This window comes from Hemiscyllium ocellatum, chromosome 14 (assembly GCF_020745735.1).
Source record: "Hemiscyllium ocellatum isolate sHemOce1 chromosome 14, sHemOce1.pat.X.cur, whole genome shotgun sequence".
NCBI lineage: Eukaryota > Metazoa > Chordata > Chondrichthyes > Orectolobiformes > Hemiscylliidae > Hemiscyllium > Hemiscyllium ocellatum.
The window spans coordinates 1,153,572-1,177,336 of record NC_083414.1 but is presented as its reverse complement, the minus strand read 5'-3'; the positions used below and the strand labels follow the sequence as shown (position 1 = coordinate 1,177,336).

Genomic DNA, 23,765 nt, shown 5'->3' with positions numbered 1-23,765 from the left:
GCAGCAACTGTGGAGAGAGAAACAGATTTTATGTTTTGAATTCAGTGCAACAACTCTGAAAGGGTTCAGAAAAGATTTACAAGGATGTTGCCAGGGTTGGAGGATTTGAGCTATAGAGAGAAGCTGAACAGGCTGGGGCTGTTTTCCTTGAAGTGTCGGAGGCTGAGGGGTGACCTTATAGAGGTTTATAAAATTATGAGGCGCATAGATAGGGTAAATAGACAAAGTCTTTTCCCTGGTGTTGGAGAGTCCAGAACTAGAGGGCATAGGTTTAGGGTGAGAGGGAAAAGATATTCAAGGGACCTAAGGGGCAATGTTTTCACTCCGAGGGTGGTATGTGTATGGAATGAGCTGCCAGAGGATGTGGTGGAGGCTGGTACAATTACAACATTTAAGAGTCATCTGGATGGGTATATGAATAGGAAGGGTTTGGAGGGATATGGGCCGGGTGCTGGCAGGTGGGACGAGATTGTGTTGGGATATCTGGTCGGCATGGACGGGTTGGACTGAAGAGTCTGTTTCCATGCTGTACATCTCTATGACTCGATGTTGCATAGATTTTTTTTAATAACCTTGGCACAGTCCCATTGCAAAGGACAGAATTAAACTCATTTTGACGCTGCACATATCTTGATCGGAAATGTGTGTTTTCACCAGCTACAGTCAATGGCCTTGATGCTCTGAAAGAAAGACTTGCATTTATTTGGAGTTTTTACACAGCCACCAGACCCCTCAACACATTACAATCAATGAGGTGTGTGTGTGAATGGTGGGGAGAGGTGGCGCAGGGTGCTGTGGGCTCAGTAAGAATTTGACTGCTCTTCCTAACGTTAAACGATCATTCAGCCCTTTGATGGAGTTCTACTATTTAGTCTATTAATCTGTCTTGAAATGTACAATGACCGATCCTCCATGTGTCTCTGGGATAGTGAATTCCAAAGTTCCACCATCCTCTGAGTGAAGACATTCCTCCTCCTATCAGCCTGAAATGGCTTCCCCATGCTGAGAGACTCCGCAGCTCGGGGAACCATCCCAGCTATATCCATTCTGTAACACACTGATACCTTTGAACTTTGTGCCGGTTTGTTTTGACTTCCCACATGGCATCCTTTATTGTCTTAATTCTTGCGACAATTTGGGTTTTTAAAACAAGTCCGTTAGAGACTTGCTTTTTTGTCTTTCCCTTGGACTTTCTTTGCCTTGTTTCCTTTTCATCTCTCCTTTTGCACTCACTGACCCAAAACATTAGTGGCAGGTCAGGCAGCATCCAAGGAACAGGAAATTCGATGTTTCGGGCATCGGCCCTTCTTCAGGAATTCCTGAAGAAGGGCTGATGCCCGAAACGTTGAATTTCCTGTTTGTTGGATGCTGCCTGACCTGCTGCACTTTTCCAGCAACACATTTTCAGCTCTGATCTCCAGCATCTGCAGACCTCACTTTCTCCCCCAAAACATTAGCATCCAACCAATCAGAAACTGACTTTCTTCATTTAGGAAGGAGATTAATTAACTTTATTTTGTCTCTTTCAATTAGCTTCTCTCGATTATATTAAAAACCATCAGCTGGGTCCAATTGACAGTGCAGACTTTGAGAGAGAATGTGGAATTGGAGTAGTGGTGACACCGGAACAGATTGAGGAAGTGGTGAGTGGACTCAGCCCATCCTGTTGCAACATAAAATCTGCAGGAAATGGGTGTTTCTTCTCAAACTCTAAGTATCGTCAGCTTTGGTTGCTTGTGATAGCATCTCAATGTGTGGCTTGCTGCCTGTGTGTGGGGTTGCTGGAGGTGACATTGGCTCTGATGGCCCACAGATTGATTCTTGCTGCCAGGTGATGGGTATATTTGAATGCAGTGGGCGTCCTTTAATGTGTCAATTCTCTCCTCCAAACCACAGCACAACTCTAATTCACAATTGCTGAGAAGTCTTCAAAGTAATCATTTGTTCTGGGTGGCATGGTGGCTCAGTGGTTAACAGTGCTGCTTCACAGTGGCAGGGATCCGGTTCAGTTCCGCTCTTGGTTGACTGTGTGAAGTTTGTATGTTCTCCCTGTGTCTGCGTGGGTTTCCTCCAGGTGCTCTGGTTTCCTCCCGTAGTTCAAACGTGTGCCGGTTAGGGTGCATTGGCAATGATAAATTACCCCTGTAATCCAGGGATGTACAAGGCTAGGTGGATTAGCCATGGGAATTGCAGGGGATAGGGTAGGGGAGTGCTTCTGGGTGGGATGCTCTTCGGAGGGTCTCTGTGGACTTGATGTTCCAAATGGCTTTCTTCCACACTGTAGGGATTCTGTTTGGATAGTTCTTTCAGTCTAATGTGCCTGGAGCCTCAGAGGAATGTGTATGGACAGTATTTGACACCAAGTCTCTCAATATTTTAACGGTCAGGGTAGGAAACCCTTGGTTGGGAAATAGTATTTATTGCCTCTCCAAAAGAGGGAAGAGAAACAGAGATTTAGAGAATGACTTTCACACAATTAGAGACATAGTATATGCTGCAAAATATATAATTAAAATCCCTGTTTTCACAATGTTGGGTAACCACAGGTTTGGTACAAAAGATAAGACTGAAAAAGTGTTGAGTGGATGATCTATCTCTGCCTCCTTCTGAGGTCTTGGCAATTCAATGCAAGCACTGGATGTTGCAAAGGCTATCAATGCTGACAACATCCCGGCGACAGTACTGAGGGCTTGGCCACCAGAGTTAACCATTCTGCTAAACAAACGGTTCCAGTCCAGCCACAGTGCTGTTGTCTGCCCAGAAATGGACACGATTACTCTGGAATGTCCAATACACAAAATGAAGAATCCAACCCAGTCAAGTTATTTATATTGGCAATATGTTCCAGTTTGTGCTCATAAGTGGCAAGTAACACATTAAGCAAGTACAGGGAATGACCATCTCCAACAGGAGAAAATGTTACAAAGCTGAAGTTCCATTATCCATATCCTAGGGTGGCCTTTGACGTGAAGCTGACCTGAATGAGCTGTATAAACATTCCGGCTACAAGAGCAATCCTGCAATGAATAACCTTCCAAAAGCCTGTATGCATCTACAAGACATAGGTTAAGAGTTATTGAATGCTCTATACTTGCCTGGATAAGTGCGGCTCTGGAAATACATGGGAAGCTTGGCACATTTCAGGATAAAGCTGCCCCCTTGAATTTCACTGTATCCACAAACATTCAATTATACATTTGCTTTACCACTGACGCTCAGTAGCAGCAGTGGGCACCATCTACAAGATGCACTGCAGAAATTCACTAAGACTGCTTTGACAGCACCTTCCAAACCTACAACACTTCCATCTAGAAGGACGAGGGCATCAGATACAAGGGAACGCCATCCACTGCAGGTTCCCCTCCAAGTTACTCACCGTTCCTTCAATGTCAATAAGTCCAAATCCTGGAAGTCTCTCTCTTACAGCACTGTAGGTTTACCTACAGCACATGGACTGTATTATAATTCACTGATAACAATTGATATGGGGTTATGCCTAAATAATGTTAGTACCAGATGAGTCAAATCCCAAACTGGTACCTGGTTGGGTAGGCAGCATCCGAGGAGCAGGATTCCTGAAGAAGGGCTTATGCCTGAAACATCGATTCTCCTGCTCCTCGGATGCTGCCTGGCCTGCTCTGTTTTTCCAGCACCACATTTTTCAACTCTGGTCTCCAGCATCTGCAGTCCTCACTTCCTCCTGGTTGGGTAGACCAATTTATCTGCAGTGATAACCCAAGCACTCCCTACAGCTTTGTCTTGGAATGGGTATAACCCAGTCCAGCTTACAAATTTTGTTACAATTCTAAGAACATCTGGTGCTTCTAGCAAGATCCAGTTCAGTTTATTTCGGAAGGGAGTGTAGATGGGGGGGAAGGAGGAGAGAAAAGGAGGTTGGGGGGAGAGGAGGGAGGAGGTGGGAGAAGAGACTCCTCAAGCATTGAAATATTAAAAATAAATTAACATTTCAACTCCTCTGGAACTATTGATAAATCTTTCTTACTTTATTACTATGCTGTTACTTAGCTTCATTCCAGTGCTGTATTATCCCTGATGCAGCTTCAATTCCTTCTTGCCGTTAATTTTTAAACTTCCAAAACTTAACAACTTTTCCACTTGCTGTGCTCCGGCACTCAGTTCTGGGATAAATAACTCTTTATTCTATGAATATATGATGGTTTTTTTTTATAGATATTTTTATTGGGAATTTAACATTTTGACAAATTTACAAAAATAAGCAGAATTTTCAAGCACAAACATTAATATAAAAATAGATCTTAAATATATAATCATCAAAATTCAACTAACCCACAATCATCCAGAGTGTATAGTTGAGTCGCTTACATCCTTCAAATAAGAGAAAATGTTCTCTAATACACTCATAACAGTATGATAAAAAGGAAGCTATTTCCAAACAATAAGAACAAAAAAAATTAAACATGTTTGAATGGAGATCTTCCCCCTTGTTCTCAGGGGGCCTTACTACCTTTCCAACGTTCCACCATATCCTCTCCCAAACAGTGTCCCACCCTCGACCCGGGGGCTCCTTAATAGGATTTAGATATAATATCGAGCCAGAGTTAACAGTGAGCGCCGCACCCCCACCCCTCCCCACCCATACCTGAGTATATCTAATAGCATCAATGCCACGTACAAACACACATAACTATAAAATTACAACTCCAACAGATTACAGTTAAGTATAATAACATAGCAAGGAAGACAACCCCGCTCCCAGAGGCAAAAGTAAAGTAGAATAAAGTATCCATTTCTCCCCACGGAGTGTGGGAGAGGCAAGCCAACATAAATTGTCTCTTACAATTTATTTAACCGAGTCTAAAAGTTTCTTGGCCTCTTCCGATGATCTAAAATTATACTCGGATCCTTCGTGGGTAAAGCATAACGTCGCTGGGTAGCGTAAGGTGTATTGAATATTTAAGTTCCTTAGACATTTCTTCACCTCATCAAACACCTTCCTCCTTCGTGCCAAAGCCGGGGAGAAGTCCTGAAATAACATAATCTTGGATCCTTCATGAATCATAGCTTTAGGATCCTTTCCAAGCTTTCTGGAGGCACCCAGGAGTATCTGCCTCTCCCTATAACTCTGCAGTCGGAACAGGACCGGGCGTGGGCGCTGGTTTGGGCCAGATCCGCGTACTGCGACCCGGTAGGCCCACTCCACCCTTACCTGGTCAGTTTCAGCCCCCAGGTTTAAAAGCTGGGGCAGCCATCGCTCCAGAAATGCTGCTAACTGTCCCTTCTCTTCTTGTTCAGGGAGGCCCAGCAACCGAATATTCTTTCTCCGATTTCTGTTGTCAATATCATCCATGTAGGTTTCAAAGGCCCGGACTCTCTGCTCCAGAGCTCTCACCTGTTCTGCAGCTGTTTGAGCTGCAGCCTCGGAGGTCGTGGCCTTTAGTTCCGCCCCCTTCACTTGGCCCTGCAGCTCCTCCATGGTTTGATTCTGTTTCTGCAGCTTTTCTTCGAATGAGTTCCATCTCTGTCTGGATTCTGCGATGAAATTGACGAGTGTCGTTTCCAGCCTGGCAATCATCTCTTCAAGGCCTGTTTTTACATCAGCTGCAGCCGGAGGAGAGGAGGGTGGGGGAGGGGTCTTTGTTTTCTGAGAGCTGCGGGGTCCCTTTGATTTACTCATTATCCACTCAGTATTAGACTATTTAAATATAATATTCAGCAGCTAATTAAGATTAAAGAAATTTTTTGGGTGGTTTGGCAAGTGTGGTGGGGACAGGAAACCCACTTTTCCCAGGTTTTGGGAAGGGCTCTGTAGACTCAGACTTGCTGAGTCACCGCCATCTTGGATCTCTCATATGATGGTTTTAAACTCCTTTTCGTAGGAATACTGCTTAGCATATTACTCCGTCAAAAGACAGCTCACCATTTTGAGGCTTGAAATATATGCTTCTCGGATGACTTCCAGCAGAGACTAAAATTTAAAACCAGGATCTGAAAAGTTCTTTAGGTAGAAGCCGTGTGTTACTTCATCCTCCTTGGAATTATGGGTCAGAAACAGAAATTGCTGAAGAAACTCAGCAACTCTGGCTGCATTAGTGGAGGGAAAGCAGAGTCAACATTTTGGGTCCAGTGATCCTTCGAACACAGAGCACAGGACAAGGCCCCATGGCCCACCATGTCTGTGCTGACCATGCTGTTCTAAACTAATGCCACATGCCTGCGCATAGTCCATATCCCTCTATTCTCTGCCTGTTAAACATTTTAAACGATGCTGTCATAACTGCTTCTACCACCTCCCCTGGCAGCACGTTCCATGTTACCTGTTTCCCTCTATGTAAAACTCCTCCATCAGAACTGATGGCTGCTTTCATCACAGCCAACCTATTTTCACCCATTAATGGTCCCCATTAGCAGATTTTCTATCTCCGTGGCTCTCCCATCTCCATCCCTGTCCAACTGCTGTTTTCTCTGTTGGGCTCCATCTTCACCTATTGTTTACTCCTTTTCTTCCCCACCCCACCCCTGTCTTTAGATGATGTGGAGATGCCGGTGTTGGACTGGGGTGGACAAAGTTAACAATCACAACACCCGGTTATAGTCCAACAGGTTTATTTGGAAGCACAGGTGCACAATCCTTTATCTGAAATGCTGGAGACCAGCGGTTTTCGAAATTCAGAATTGTTCAAATTTCAGAATAAGTGACAGTTTGATCATTTTAAAAAACCTTACCGAACAGCAGACTCACTGTGAGTAACGGGCCACGCCCAATGTTGCATCTGAGTGACACATTCAGTGGGTGGGGAGTTGGGTTAACTATTTGTATGCCAAACAACCTTGTTAATGAGATAAAAACTTCACGGAGAAACCCTTGGATTTTGGAGCTTTTCAGATTTTGGATAGTGGGTTGTCTACCTGTATTACCTTTCAGAATGCTGCTCCTTCATCAGGTATCTGTGGGGCAGGACCAAAGATCAAAGTGTCATGCAGTTGAAATAATGTATTGAACAAACATTTGTGTGCGGCACGGTGGCACAGTGGTTAGCACTGCTGCCTCACAGTGCCGGAGACCCGGGTTCAATTCCTGCCTCAGGCGACTGACTGTGTGGAGTTTGCACGTTCTCCCCGTGTCTGCGTGGGTTTCCTCCGGGTGCTCTGGTTTCCTCCAACAGGTCAGGTGAATTGGCCATACTAAATTGCCCGTAGCGTTAGGTAAGGGGTAATGTAGGGGTATGGGTGGGTTGCGCTTCAGCGGGTTGGTGTGGACTTGTTGAGCCCAAGGGCCTGTTTCCACACTGTAATGTAATCTAATCTTTAAAAAAAAAACCTAGATTGCTGTTAAGTCTATCATTTAGAATGGGTTGCAGGTTTCTGTTCATTAATGTGGATAAGTGAGTCTTTTTCCTAGGATGACATTTGCTTGTACGAGGTGGCATAGCTACAAATTGAGGGGTGATCGATTTAAGACAGATGTCAGAGGCAGGTTCTTTACGCAGAGAGTGGTAAGGGCGTGGAATGCTCTGCCTGCTAATGTAGTCAACTCAGCCACATTAGGGAGATTTAAACAGTCCTTGGATAAGTACATGGATGAAGATGGGATAGTGTAGGGGGATGGGCTTCGATTAGTTCACCGGTCAGCACAACATCGAGGGCCGAAGGGCCTGTTCTTTGCTGCATTCTTCTATGTTCTATATGTAAATCCCAGAACTACTTTTAAGTCCCAAGATAACTTAAGTTTTTATTAAAAAAAGTGATATCTCAGCTCAGACAATGCATTAAATGTATGAGGTTAGAGGCTGTCTGTATCCCAGTCTAGAGTCAGACTGGTTCTAAAGGAGGAATTTATAAAATGTTATATGGATTGTTTTATGATCCTGCCCCACTAGTCCCGTGATGAACGAGCAGTGCTCTGAGCTAGTACTTCCAAATAAACCTGTTGGATTATAATCTGGAGCTGTGATTTTTAACTTCAGTATATATAAACACAATTTCTTAGCCACAGTTGGCTCTGAAAGAGAGTTACTGGATGCAAAACATTGTCTGTGCTTTCTCCGCACAGATGCTACCAGACCTGCTGAGTTTCTTCTGAAATTTGTACTTTTAGTTTGGATTTCCAGCATCTGCAGTTCTTTGCTTTTTAGAATGATAGGTGTTGTTTTTAAAAGCTAATTGTTAACTTTGAACACATAAACAAGCCCATATGCTTAATTCAGAATTCCAAGAATCCATCCCTGCACTAAACCAACAATAAATCGCTCAGCTCCTCCCAACACCTCAAGGGCAATTAGGGATGGGCAGTAAATGGCTGAGCCAGTGATCCTTACATCCCAAGAAAACACTTTTAAAAATCCCAATTTTCTCAAGGTTCTGATTGGAAGAAATCTTGGCATTCAGATTCTGAGTTCATCCAGCAGTGAGTCAGCATCTTTTCAAATACTCCACACAGTTAAAGAACAACCTAAAAATTCAAGTGTGTCTGTTGTTTGAGATTGGGGTCCTCGTGTTGTGGGCCATATTGATATGGAATCTCTGTCATTTAAATAAACGATAGGAGGTGAATAATAGCTTCATGCCTACAGTGTTTCTGATACAGACATTCCTTTTAGCCAACAGGAGTATGTTTTAACGTTCGTATTCTGTCCTTATTAGGTTGAAGCAACAGTCAACAAGTACAGAAACCAGCTCACGTTGGACCGATACCACTTTAATATGGGGCTAATAATGGGTGAGTGTGAGGAAACCTTTCATTCTCTCCAGCGTTTCTTACAAACAACCTGATAGTTGTAAGTTTGCACACTAAGCTGGAAGGTTTGTTCCCAGGTGTTTCTTCACCATACTAGGTAATATCATCAGTAAGCCTCCGGTGAAGTGCTAGTGTTCTATCCCGCTTTCTATTTATGTGTCTTGGTTTCTTAGTGTGGGTGATATCATTTCTGGTTCTTTTTCTCAGAGGATGGTAGATGGGGTCCAAGTTGATGTGTTTATTAATGAAGTTCTGGTTAGAATGCCATGCCTCTAGGACTTCATGTGTATGCTGCTAGTTTAGCTTGTCCCAGGATGGATGTGTTGTCCCAGTCAGTGGTGACTGCCATGCCAAGGGGAAAGGATGCTTCACTGGGTCCACACTGAGGCTGAGGATCCAAGTCTGCGCTGAGGCCAGAAGTTCAGGATGTCACCAAGAGGAAAGAAGGGAAAGAAAAAGAATAAAAATAGACGGATGAGCTCCAGATGAGATGATCTTGGAAGAGATATGTGAAGATGGCATCTCCTCTGGATGACTGGGGTAGTCAATAAACAAGCTAGCATTGTTAGATAAGTTTTTGAAAATAGTGTGAGGCTGCTGCGAGTTGCTTTGCTCTGTAACCTCGAAAGACATGTCTGTTGGAAATCTCAATCACTTTGAGACAATGTGGGACCATTGAAGTACTACAACAGACACTACTAAATGCCCTGACCCTGAAGAACAAGGTATTGCTGCAAGGGAAATGGAAAATAATTCCTTACTTCATTGAAAATACCTTGTCCTGCACCTTGTCTGGATGGTATTGGTAGGGTTCAGATGCTTGTCACTTGTAGAATGAGTATAAAGCAGATGTCTTGACGCTGATCTGTAGCAACATGCAGTGACCTGTATCAAGCTGCTTGAAAGGGTGTTGAAAGAGCAGTAGCAGGGGCTGTGGGGCTAATAGCTTTCTCAACGAGCCAGCACTGACACAATTGACTGAATCTGCTGTCGACCCAGGGAGATAGTGAAGAGACAATCTGAGACTGGTACAGTTGAGAACAGAATTGAGTCAAACAGCTAGGGCAGACAGGGACAAAGCAGAGAACAAGGTAGGATTGATAAATTAAACTGCTTTTTTTTAATGCAAGGGGCACAGCAGGGAAGGCAGTGAACTTACGGCATGGTTAGGAACATGGGACTGGGATATCATAACAATTACAGAAACATGACTCCAGGATGGGCAGGACTGGCAGCCTAATGTTCCAGGATACAAATGCTACAGGAAGGATAGAAAGGGAGGCAAGAGAGGAGGGGGAGTGGCATCTTTGATAATGGACAGCATTACAGCTGTGCTGAGGGAGGATATTCCCGGAAATACATCCAGGGTATTTAATTGGGTTGAACTGGGAAATAATAAAGGGATGATCACCTTTATTGAAATGGTATTATAGACCCCCTAATAGTCAGAGGGAAATTGAGAAACAAGCTTGTAAGGAGATCTCATCTCTGTAAGAATTATAAGGTGGTTATGTTAGGGAATTTTAACTTTCTGAGCATAGACTGGGACTGCTATAGTGTTAAGTGTGTACAAGACAATTTTCTGATTGTATGTGGATGGACCTACTATAGAAGGTGCAAAACTTGACCTACTCTTGAAATAAGGCAGGGCAGGTGACTGAGGTGTTGGGGGGGAGCACTTTGGGGCCAGCGACCATAATTCCTATTAGTTTTAAAATAGTGATGGAAAAGGATAGACCAGATCTAAAAGTTGAAGTTTTAAATCGGAGAAAGGCTACTTTTGGCGTTATTAGGTAAGAACTTTCAAACAGCTGATTGGGGTCAGATGTTCGCAGGTAAAGGGACGGCTGGAAAATGGGAAGCTTTCAGAAATGAGATAACAAGAATCCAGGGGAAGTATATTCCTGTCGGGGTGAAAGGGAAGGCTGGTAGGTATAGGGAATGCTGGATGAGTAAAGAAATTGAGGGTTTGGTTAAGAAAAAGAAGGAAGCATATGTCAGGTACAGACAGCATAGATCGGGTGAATCCTTAAGAGTATAAAAGAAGTAGGAATATACTTAAGAGGGAAATCAGGAGGTCAAAACGGGGACATGGGATAGCTTTGGCAAATAGAGTTAAGGAGAATCCAAAGGGGTTTTACAAATATATTAAGGACAAAAGGGTAATTAGGGAGAGAATAGGGCCCCTCAAAGATCAGCAAGGCGGCCTTTGTGTTGAGCAGCAGGAGATGGGGGGATATACTAAACAAGTATTTTGCATAAATATTTATTGTGGAAAAGAACATGGAAAATATAGAATGTCAGGAAATAGATGATGACATCTTCAAAAATGTCCATATTGAAGAGGAGGACGTGCTGCATGTCTTGAAACACATAAGTAGATAAATCCCCAGGACCTGATCAGGTGTACCCGAGAACTCTGTGGGAAGCTAGAGAAGTGATTGCTGGGCCTCTTGCTGAGATATTTGTATCATCGATAGTCGCAGGTGAGGTGCCGGAAGACTGGAGATTGGCAAACGTGGTGCCACTGTTTAAGAAGGGCGGTAAAGACAAGCCAGGGAACTATAGACTAGTGAGCCTGACATCAGTGGTGGGCAAGTTGTTGGAGGGAATCCTGAGGGACAGGCTGTACATGTATTTGGAAAGGCAAGGACTGATTCGGGATAGTCAGCATGGCTTTGTGCGTGGAAAATCATGTCTCTCAAACTTGATTGAGTTTTTTTGTCATGGAATACAGGGAGAACTAGCCATTTGGATACAGAACTGGCTCAAAGGTAGAAGACAGAGGGTGGTGGTGGAGGGTTGTTTTTCAGACTGGAGGCCTTTGACCAGTGGAGTGCCACAAGGATCGGTGCTGGGTCCTCTACTTTTTGTCATGTACATAAGTGAGTTGGATGCGAGCATAAGAGGTATAGGTGGTAAGTTTTCAGATGATACCAAAATTGGAGGTGTTGTGGACAGCAAAGAGGGTTACCTCAGATTACAAGGGATTTTGATCAGATGGGCCAATGGGCTCAGAAGTGGCAGATGGAATTTAATTTAGGTAAATGCGAGGTGCTGCATTTTGGGAAAGCAAATCTTAGCAGGACTTATACACTTAATGGTAAAGTCCTAGAGAGTCCTTGGAGTGTAGGTTCATAGCTCCTTAAAAGTGGAGTCGCAGGTAGATAGGATAGTGAAGAAGGTGTTTGGTGTGCTTTTGTTTATTGGTCAGAGTATTGAGTGTAGGATTTGGGAGGATATGCTGTGGCTGTATAGGACATTGGTTAGGCCACTTTTGGAATATTGCGTGCAATTCTGGTCTCCTTCCTATGGTCTAGATGTTGTGAAACTTGAAAGGGTTCGGAAAAGGTTTATCAGGATGTTGCCAGGGTTGGAGGATTTGAGTGATAGGGAGAGATTGAATAGGCTGGGGCTGTTTTCCCTGGAGCGTTGGCAGCTGAGGGGTGACCTTAGGAAGGTTTATAAAATCATAAGGGGCATGGGTAGGATAAATAGACAAAATCTTTTCCCTGGGGTGTGGGATTCCAGAACTAGAGGAAATAGTTTTAGGGTGAGAGGGGAAAGATATAAAAAGACCTAAGGGGCAACTTTTTCACGCAGAGGATGGTGTGTGAATGGAATGAGCTGCCAGAGGATGTGATGGAGGCTGGTAAAATTGCAACATTTAGAAGGCATCTGGATGGGTATATGAATAGGAAGGGTTTGAACATAGAACATAGAAGGATACAGCGCAGTACAGGCCCTTCGGCCCTCGATGTTGCGCCGACCGAATCCTACCTAACCTATACTAGCCCAATAACTTCCAAATGCCTATCCAATGCCCGCTTAAATGACCATAAAGAAGGAGAGTTCACCACTGATACGGGCAGGGCATTCCATGAACTCACAACCCGCTGTGTGAAGAATCTACCCCTAACATCTGTCCTATACCTACCACCCCTTAATTTAAAGCTATGTCCCCTAGTAACACCTGACTCCATTAGCGGTAAAAGGTTCTTAGTATCTACCCTATCTAAACCCCTAATCATCTTATACACTTCTATCAGATCTCCCCTAAACCTTCTCTTCTCCAATGAGAACAGCCCCAAGTGCCTCAGCCTTTCCTCATAAGATTTTCCTACCATTCCAGGCAACATCCTGGTAAACCTCCTCTGCACTCGTTCTAAAGCTTCCACATCCTTCCTATAGTATGGCGACCAAAACTGCACACAATACTCCAGATGAGGCCGCACCAGAGTCTTATACAACTGCAACATGACCTCAGGACTCCGGAACTCAATTCCTCTGCCAATAAAGCCCAGTACACCATATGCCTTCCTCACAGCACTATTTACCTGGGTGGCAACTTTCAGAGATCTGTGTACATAGACACCAAGATCCCTCTGCTCATCCACACTACCAAGTAGCCTACCATTAGCCCAGTAATCCATCATCTTGTTATTCCTACCAAAGTGAACGACTTCGCACTTAGCTACATTGAATTCCATTTGCCACATTTCCGCCCAGCTCTGCAACTTATCTATATCCCGCTGTAACCTACCACTTCCTTCCTCACTATCCACAACTCCACCGACTTTTGTGTCATCCGCAAACTTGCTTACCCAGCTTTCAAGTCCTTCCTCTAGATCATTTATAAAGATAACAAAAAGCAATGGTCCCAAAACAGATCCTTGTGGTACACCGCTAGTAACTGCGCTCCAAGATGAACATAATCCATCAACTACTACCCTCTGTCTCCTTCCAGCCAGCCAATTCCTAATCCAAACCTCTAATGTATCCTCAATGCCATACCTCCGAAGTTTTAGCATTAGCCTACCATGGGGAACCTTATCGAACGCCTTACTAAAATCCATATACACAACATCTACAGCTTTACCCTCATCCACTTCCTTAGTCACCTTCTCAAAGAACTCAATAAGGTTTGTGAGGCACGACCTGCCCTTCACAAAACCATGCTGGCTATCCCTGATCACGTTATTCCTACCCAGATGTTCATAAATCTTATCCCTTACCATTCTCTCTAAGACTTTGCCCACCACTGAAGTCAGACTCACTGGCCTATAGTTACTAGGGCTATCCCTACTCCCTTTCTTGAACAATGGGACCACATTCGCTATCCTCCAGTCCTCTGGTACTATTCCTGCTGACAACGACGACATAAAAATCCAGGCCAATGGCTCTGCTATCTCCTCCCTAGCTTCCCATAGGATCCTGGGGTAAATGCCATCAGGCCCAGGAGACTTATCTATATTCATCCTTTCCAATATTCCCAAAACCTCTTCCCTGCATATTTCCAGGGCATCCATTCTAATTATTTGTGATTCCATATTCACATCAGCAACAGTGTCCTGTTCCTGAGTGAATACTGATGAAAAGTACTGATTTAATGTCTCTCCAATCTCCTCTGCCTCCACACACAACTTCTCACTACTATCCTTGACTGGACCGATACCTACCCTAGTCATCCTTTTATTCTTGACATACCTATAGAAAGCCTTTGGGTTTTCCCTAATCCTACCAGCTAAAGACTTTTCATGTCCCCTTCTCGCTTCTCTTAGCTCCCTCTTTAGCTCCTTCCTGGCTACCTTATAACTCTCAATCTCCCCTACTGAACCTTCACGCCTCATCTTTACATATGCCGCCTTCTTCCCTTTCACAAGGGACTCCAATTCCTTACTAAACCACGGCTGCCTCACAAGGCCCTTTACACCATGCCTGACTGGTACATACCTATCGAGGACACGCAGTAGCTGCTCCTTGAACACTCCCCACATCTCATTAGTGTTCTTCTCTTGAAGCCTGTTTTTCCAATCCACACATCCTAAGTCATGCCTCACTGCATCATAATTTCCCTGCCCCCAGCTATAGCTCTTGCCCTGCGGCGCACGATTATCCCTCTCCATCACTAAAGTAAAAGTCACCGAGTTGTGGTCACTGTCCCCGAAGTGCTCACCTACCTCCAAGTCTAACACCTGGCCTGGTTCATTACCTAGAACCAAATCCAATATAGCCTCCCCTCTTGTTGGCCTGTCGACATATTGTGTCAGGAAACCCTCCTGCACACATTGTACAAACACCGACCCATCTAATGAACTCGAGCTATAGCTCTCCCAGTCAATATCTGGGAAGTTAAAGTCCCCCATAACAACCACCCTGCTACCTTCACTCTTTTCCTGAATCATCCTCGCAATATTATCCTCTACTTCTCTAGGACTATTAGGAGGCCTGTAGAAAACACCTAACAGGGTGACCTCACCTTTCCTATTTCTAACCTCAGCCCAAACTACCTCAGATGGCAAGTCCTCTTCCATCGTCCATTCCACTGCTGTGATACTGTCTTTGACAAGTAATGCCACGCCTCCCCCTTTTTTACCCCCATGTCTGATCCTACTAAAACATTTGAACCCTGGAACGTGCAACAGCCATTCTTGTCCCTGTTCTACCCACGTCTCTGTAATGGCCACAACATCGAAGTCCCAGGTACCAACCCACGCTGCAAGTTCACCTACCTTATTCCTTATACTTCTGGCATTGAAGTATACACACTTCAATCCACCTTTCTGGTTACAGGCACCCTCCTTAGAGATCGCTGCATTATTCCTAACCTCCCTACACTCAAGGTCCTGTACCCTAAAGCTACAGTCCTGGTTCCCATGCCCCCGCGGAGTTAGTTTAAACCCTCCCAAAGAGCACTAGCAAACCTCCCCCCAAGGATACTGGTGCCCCTCAGGTTCAAGTGTAGACCATCCTTTTTATAGAGGTCCCACCTTCCCCAGAAAGGACCCCAGTTGTCCAGAAACCGGAATCCCTCCCTCCTGCACCATCCCTGTAGCCACGCATTTAACTGCTCTCTCTCCCTGTTCCTCGACTCTCTATCACGTGGCACGGGTAACAAACCAGAGACTACAACTCTGTTTGTTCTAACTCTGAGCTTCCAACCTAGCTCCCTGAAAGCCTGTCTGACATCCTCACCCTTCTTCCTACCTATATCGTTGGTGCCAACGTGGACCACGATCTGGGGCTGCTCCCCCTCCCCCTTAAGGACCCGGAAAACACGATCAGCGACATCACGTACCCTTGCACCTGGGAGGCAACATACCAAACGTGAGTCCCTGTCACCCCCACAAAACCGTCTGTCTGTACCCCTCACTATCGAGTCCCCAAGAACTATTGCTCTACCTTTCTCCACCCTACCCTTCTGAGCAACGGGGCCAGGCTCCGTGCCAGAGGCCTGAACCTCGTTGCTTGCCCCTGGTAAGTCATCCCCCCCACAAGTATCCAAAACGGTATACTTGTTCTTGAGGGGAATGACCGCAGGGGGTCCCTGCACTGGCTTCCTCCTCCCACTCCCCCTCACTGTCACCCATCTATCTTGAACTTTCGGAGTAACTACTTGCCTATAGCTCCGATCTATGACCTCCTCTGCCTCCCGAATGATCCGCAGTTCATCCAACTCCAGCTCCAGTTCCCTAACACGGGTTTGGAGGAGCTGGAGATGGGTGCACTTCTTGCAAGTGTACTCAGCAGGGACGCTAATGGCTTCCCTCACCTCATACATGTTGCAAGAGGAACATTGCCCTCTCTGCACTGCCATCCCTCTAAAAGTAAGCTTTCCTTAAAAAAAAACAACAAAAACCAACTAAATCTAAAGAAACAAACAAGGAAAATGCAGCACTTACCCGCTAGTCACAATTGGTCTTATTATTAGGTTAGAGGAGGTGGAAGGGTGGGAGGCACTACTCGTGTAGTGCCTCGGGTGAGTCGCCTGCGCGTTTAAATAAGGGGAGAGAGAAAAAAACCTTACCCAGGTAACCTAGCGCGCCTTCCGGGTCTGCTACCGCTTTTTTGAAGGAAAACTTTAAATTTTTAACTAATAAATAAGCGACCAAACTTACCCACCAGCCGTCGCGAAGTCTTCCGAGAGACTGAGGCCTACAACTCGGAGCCCGCGTTTAAATAAGGGGAGAGAGAAAAAAACCTTACCCAGGTAACCTAGCGCGCCTTCCGGGTCTGCTACCGCTTTTTTGAAGGAAAACTTTAAATTTTTAACTAATAAATAAGCGACCAAACTTACCCACCAGCCGTCGCGAAGTCTTCCGAGAGACTGAGGCCTACAACTCGGAGCCCGCGTTTAAATAAGGGGAGAGAGAAAAAAACCTTACCCAGGTAACCTAGCGCGCCTTCCGGGTCTGCTACCGCTTTTTTGAAGGAAAACTTTAAATTTTTAACTAATAAATAAGCGACCAAACTTACCCACCAGCCGTCGCGAAGTCTTCCGAGAGACTTTGGAGGGACATCGGCTGGGTACTGGCAGGTAGAACTTGATTGGGTTGGGATATCTGGTCGGCATGGACGGGTTGAACTGAAGGGTCTGTTTCCGTGCTGTACATCTCTAAGACTATGTGGTCTAACTGAATAAGTAAATTCTTTGAATCTAACTAGATTGAGAATGGAGTTAACAGCTCTCATAACAATCACAAGAAATGTGTGAATTGCTGAGTTTGTGAGGAGGGGTTAATGTTTGTGGTTTGTCTCTCCCAGGTGAAGTGAGAAACAAACTGAAGTGGGCAGATGGGAAGATTATCAAAAATGAAGTGGATCTCCAGGTAAGTGCTGCAGATTGTTCTAGTCAGTGAACGTGAACCATTTATCTTGTGCTCAAACCAATGCTCAGTTTAACATCCTACCTGGAAGATAACAGCCCCAACAGTGCCATCTCCCACGCTGCGTTGAGTGTTATTCTGCATGATGCTGTTTGAGTAGGCTTTGATCTCTGAATCTCCAAACTCATGGGAGGGAGGAGGAGAGAGCGAGCAAGTGCTGCCCACTCAGCTACAGCTGATTGACAGCCTGATTCAGTTCTCATTACCTGTATAATAACTCAGTAACACCAGTCACCATTCCTTGTATATACTCCTGAGGGTCATGTGATCTCCATGTACTTTAACACATTAGTTGATAATGACAGATTCTTGTCTCTGTTATGAATCCAGAATGGACTGTTACTGAGACTACTGTCTGGGTGTTCATTAAAAGCCAATTCCTAAAATTCACCATAAACAGGTGTTTGTACATTTTAAAGGGTCTGAGCAAGAGCGGGGAATTGGAATAAGTTTCTCTCTGCTCTCGGCAGGTAGAAATTTAGATGCTTGTTTGAAACTTTAACTCGTACTTTTTTTCCCCAATGTATCACCTCAGTCAACTGTTCAAAGCCTAAGTTCAAATGTATGTTAACAGCCTGCCTTGGGTGGAATCCTGGATTAATGGTTAAATTATGCTCTCTCTCAAATATGTTTTAATGTTTACTTTTTATGATTTTCAGGTTTTGAATTTACTGGGTCCAAAGACTGAAGCTGATCTGGAAAAGAAGGCGAAGGTATTGCTGTTACTGCAGTGTTTTGCACTCTGTGATCTTTGTAAACAGTTGTGCCGGTTTGCCTGTCAAAGCTGCTGAATGGTTCGCACTGCTGCCTCACAGAGCCAGTGACCTGGCTTCAATTCTACCCTCGGGCAACTGTGCAGGGAGATGTTTGCACAACCTCCCTGTGTCTGCGTGTGTTTCCTTCGAGTGCTCCAGTTTCCATCCACAGTCCAAAGGTACGCAGGTTAAGATGGATTGGCCATACTAAATTGCCTATAGTGTCCGGGGATGTTCAGGCTGGGTAGGTTAGCAATGGAGAATAGCGTTACAGGGATAAGGAAGGCAGGGGAGGTGTCTGCGTGAGATGCTCTTCAGAGGGTCGATGTGGACTCAACGCATCAATTGACCTGTTTCCACACTGTGTTGATTCTATTCTATAATTGCCAGGTTATGAGTATCGCTGGCCAGACCAACAGTTTCCTCTCCCTAGTTGCCCAGGAGGAGGTGGTGGGGAGCTGCCTTCTTGAACGGCTGAAGTGCATGTGCTATAGCACCACCCCATGCTTGGACGTCTGCATGTGATGTCCAACCACTCAGTGCTGTTAGGGAGCTCAGGAGTTTGGCAATGATCATGAAGGATGAGCGATTTAGTTCTGAGACAAGGGCAACTTGTAGGTGAAGTTCCCAGGTGTCTAAGGCACTTGTTCTCCGAGCTGACAGAGGTCATTAGTTTGGAAGGTGCTGTCAGTGAATTCCTTGTTGAGTTGTTGTCGCATATCTTGTAGATGATATTACTGTTGGCATCTTGCGTTAATCATAGGAGAATGAATGTTGAAGTTGGTGGAGAAAGTGCAGATCATGTGAGCTGCTTTATTATAGATCTGGTTCAGCTGCAGAGTTTTGTCACTGAGGGTGCTGAAACAGTGGAATTCTTTACTGCAGGGGGCTTTCGAGGCTGGGTAGTTCAGTTTATTCAAGAGGGTGAGAAAAACAGATTTTTAATCATTATGGAATTAAGGTTTTGGGGGAAAAGCAGGAAAGTGGAGTTGAGGATTATCAAATTAGCCATGACCTCATTGATGGTGGGACAGACTAGATGGACTGAATGGCCCACTCTGCTCCTTTGTGTAATTGTTTAATTCTTCCGTCAGTGACATAGTGACTGCTCACTACTGACCTCGGAACGTTTCCCACAAAATTCTGTGGTAAGGTCTTCTCTTTTGAGTGTCTATTCCATTCTGCCTCTAGCTATAGAAGATTCTCCAGCATCTAGGAATAATGGTGCATCCAAGGACAATATCGGACAGCAAGCCAGGAAATAACTAGCACGTCTTTCCTTCAAATTTTATAACTTCTCAGAAATCAAATTAAAAGTTTTGCAATACATCGGTTCTACCCAAATCCCACGTGTATGACAAGTCATTATTTTAAAATTTTATATAATTTTTTTAGCATAGAATGGAGATATCTGACATCTTGCAAATATGAATGTTGGGTTTTTCAGGGCCAGTAACATGAATTGCTGTCCACTATCTTTCACTCGTACATGGTGAGGTATTAATGGGCAAGGAGAGATCCGTCGCTATCTCTGGGTCCTTCAGGCCCAAACCAGCTCCGTATCAGCACAGTTTGGTGTCTCTCACAGCATGTTGTTTTTAATTTGCTTTAGGCTCCAAAGCAAAAGGCACAAAAAGTGGCAACAGAAAGCAAAGAAGAATCAACAATTAATGGTGAGTTATAGCATTTAACCAACTGATACATTTCATTTCAGAGTCACAGATCTCTGTGGGTGGATGAGGCAGGCGTGTGTGTGGTGGAGAAAAAAGCATAATCACCTCTAGTTGGAAACTCTGCCAACTCTCTGGCTTTGTGGTTCACCAGGTCCCCAGAAATAATGTTATAACAATAGAACATAGAAAAGTACAGCACAGTACAGGCCCTTTAGCCCACTATGTTGTGCTGGGAATTAATCCTAATCTAAAATAAAATAACCTAACCTACGCTTCCCTTAAGTTCACTGCTATCCATGTGCATGTCCAGCATTCTCTTAAACGTCCTTAATGACTCAGCTTCCACCACCACCGCTGGCAACGCATTCCGTGCGTTCACAACTCTCTGCGTAAAGAACCCATCTCTGACGTATCCCTATAGCTTCCTCCTAACACCTTTAAACTATGACCCCTCCTGCCAGTCAATTTTGCAGTGGTGAAAATCTCTGGCTTTCGATTCTATCCATGCCCCTCATTACCTTGTACCCCTCGATCAGATCACCTCTTCCTTCCCTCCAGAGAGAAAAGTCCAAGCTCAGTCAACTTCCCCTCATAAGACAAGCCATCCAGTCCAGGTAGCATCCTGTAAACCTCCTTTGCACCCTCTCCAAAGCCTCTGTATCTTTCCTATAGTAGGGCAACCAGAACTAGACACAATATTCCAAGTTGGTCTCACCAAAACCTCATGGCTCTTAAACTAGATCCCTCTGTTAGTGAACGTCAATGCCGATGAGTGGTAGTCCCTGCACTATAATCCTGTTACTCTGTAATGTCCAGCATATACCAAACTTCAGAGAAGTTTCTGTTCTGTTTTTCTCCATTTCTTTTCCTTAGTGAATGTGGGGGCTGTAAAACCTTAATTTGCTGGTCTAATCTGGATCATGCCTCTCTGGGGGAAGTTCACTGTAAATTAAGCCCTGCTCTGCACAGAGTTGTAATAAAAGTTAAAGATTTTATCAAGAATGCACAGTCCCCATTTACGTGTCTGGTAGAACCAGGCGAACAGAAAACATAGTTAAGGTTTGTGTATTTAACAAAAAACACTTAATTTTAAATAAACTGATTCAAATACGTGTAAAACAAAAGCAGAGTATTATTTAAATGGTGATACATTAGGACGTGTCTGTGGAAAAGGATCTGAGTGTTCTTGTATGTCAGTCAGTGAAAGTAGACAAACAGCTGCAGCAAGCCATTAGGAAGGTCAGTGGTAAACTGGCCTTCATTGCAAGAGGATTTGAGTTCCAAAGGAGGTCCCTCCTCCCTACTATTTATTTTAGCCTGCTTGGCACACCTTCCTCATTCCTGAAGAAGGGCTTATGCCTGAAACGTCGATTCTCCTGCTCCTTGGATGCTGCCTGACCTGCATTTTTCCAGCAACACATTTTTTTCAGCTCTGATCTCCAGCATCTGCAGTCCTCACTTTTTCCCTGCAGTTATACAGAACCTTGATGAAACTATATGAGGAGTATTGCGTGCTGTTTTGACCTTCCTAACTAAGGGAAGGATACACTTGGCATTGGGCGAGTGCTGCAGAGATTCACTTCACTGATGCCAGTGATGTCAGTACTGTCCTCTGAGGAGAAATTAGTTTGAATGGGCCTGTATTCACTAGAATCTGATTGAAACACATACACAGTACAATTCTAAAGATGACCGGGATGGAGAGACCGCTTTTTCTTTGACTGGGGAGTTTAGGACAGGGGCACAATCTCAGTCCGGGGTAGACTGTTTATGACTGAGATGAGGGAATACATTTTCGCCCAAAAGTTTGGTGAACCTGTGGAATTCTCCTTCACAGGAAACCCAGTCAGTTAATATAATCAAGAAAGGGAAAGATACATTTTTAGACTTTAAAGGCATCAGGGAGTATGGGGAGGTAACAGGAATATGGCATCAGGATAGAGGGTCAACCCTAATCATATGGAATACTGGAGCAGGGTTAGAAGGGCTGAATGGCCTATTTCTGCTAGTTTCCACGTAATCAGCTTTGAACTGTTAAATGTAAACGCTTTAAACCCTACCCCCTTCTCTTTTTGTAAAACACCCCTACAAGTAGATGCAAGCACACTAAATTACACTTGTGTTGTAGATGGAAGACATATTGACGAGGGAAACAGTTCAGTGGCACTTGTCTCCTAGGATTCAAAGAAGAACAAAGAAAATGTACAGCCCAGGAACAGGCCCTTCGGCCCTCCAGGCCTGAGCTGATCCAAATCCACTGTCTAAACCTATCGTCCAATTCTAAAGCATATCCCTCTGCTGCCCACCTACTCATGCATCTGTCCAGACGCATCTTAAATGAATCTATCGTGCCTGCTTCTACTATCTTTGCTGGCAAAGCGTTCCAGGCACCCACCACCCTCTGTGTAAAGTACTTGCCATGTATATCCCCCTTAAACTTTTCACCTCTCACTTTGAACGTGTGACCTCTTGTATTTGAATCGCTCACCCTGGGAAAAATCATATCTGTATCTACCCAGTCTATACCCTTCATAATTTTGTAGACCTCAATCAGGTCTCCCCACAATCTCCTTTTTTCTAATGAAAACAATCCTAACCTACTCAACCTCTCTTCATAGCTAGCACCTTCCATACCAGGCAACATCCTCGTAAACCTTCTCTGCACCCTCTCCAAAGCGTCCACATCCTTTTGGTAATGTGGCGACCAGAACTGTACACAGTATTCTAAATGCGGCCGAACCAACATTGTGTACAATGTTAACATGACCTGCCAGCTCTTATACTCAATATCCCGTCCAATGAAGGTAAGCATACCATATGCCTTCTTGACCACTCTATCCACCCACGCAGCAACCTTCAGGGTACAATGGACCTGAACTCCCAGATCTCTCTGCTCATCAACTTTTCCCAAGGCTCTTCTGTTTACAGTATAGTTGGTTCTAGAATTAGACTTGCCAAAACGCATCACCTCACATTTACCTGGATTGATCTCCATCTGCCACTTCTCTGCTCAACTCTCCAGTCTATCTGTATTCTTTGACAGTCCCCTACGCTTTCTGCTACTCCACCAATCTTCGTGTCACCTGCAAACTTATTGATCAGACCATTATTGCCCTCTTCCAGATCATTTCTGTATATCACAAACAACTGTGGCTCCAACACTGATCCCCGTGGAACACCACTGGTCATCTTTCTCCATTTTGAGAAACTCCCTTCAACTACTACTCTCTGTCTCCTATTGCTCAAGCATTTCTTTATCCACCTAGTTAGTACACCCTGCACACCATGTGACTTCACTTTCTCCATTAGTTTACCGTGGGGATCCTTATCAAGTGCCTTCCTAATGTAATGGATGGGTTTCTTTTGTTTCGCAAATCCTTTGTTTCTCTGAGCTTTTCTTCTGGATGCCTTTTCTCCTCTTCACAAGGTGCCAAGTTACTGGTTCACAAATTGTAAAATCTCTGACTTATTTCTTTAAAACAACTAGTTTTCTTTGTGATGTGGAGGTGCTGGTGTTGAACGAGGCTGGGCAAGGTCAGAGGTCATGTGAGACTAGGTTATAGTTGAGATTTATTTGAAATAATAAACTTTCAGAGTGAAGCGAAGCACACAAGCAGAATTTAAAGGCACTGAGATGAAAAGATCAACCAATTAGTGTGAGTGGAGTGTCAATAGGCTGAATAACCAGTCTTTGCAGGTGATCAAAAGTGTCAGACGGTGTGAGTAAAGTATCAACAGCTGAATCACAAGTGAAGGGATAACCTGCGATCAAATTAATTGAGGCAGGGAGATAATTACAAAAAAAAAAGGTGGTGCTGGAGACATTCCAAAAGGCTGGAATAACATGATCGGTATAAGAGCCACATGCTGAGGGTCTAACCAAAGTAACAAGTAATCCAAAACTGTACAACCTAATTTAGGGGGAAGAGATCCTAACAAGTCATCAAAGTGATGG

The 23,765-nt window shown here is 44.4% G+C and overlaps 1 protein-coding gene across 1 annotated transcript in view; it reads left to right on the top strand.

Annotated features, from left to right (window-relative positions):
- qars1 (glutaminyl-tRNA synthetase 1) overlaps window positions 1-23,765 on the top strand; it is an 84,775-nt gene that overhangs the window by 8,407 nt on the left and 52,603 nt on the right. Inside the window, exons 3-7 of the mRNA XM_060835283.1 lie at window positions 1,534-1,643; window positions 8,623-8,698; window positions 17,261-17,325; window positions 18,042-18,095; window positions 19,750-19,810. Coding sequence (XP_060691266.1) covers window positions 1,534-1,643; window positions 8,623-8,698; window positions 17,261-17,325; window positions 18,042-18,095; window positions 19,750-19,810 — 366 coding nt within the window. The remainder of the gene's footprint in view (window positions 1-1,533; window positions 1,644-8,622; window positions 8,699-17,260; window positions 17,326-18,041; window positions 18,096-19,749; window positions 19,811-23,765) is intronic.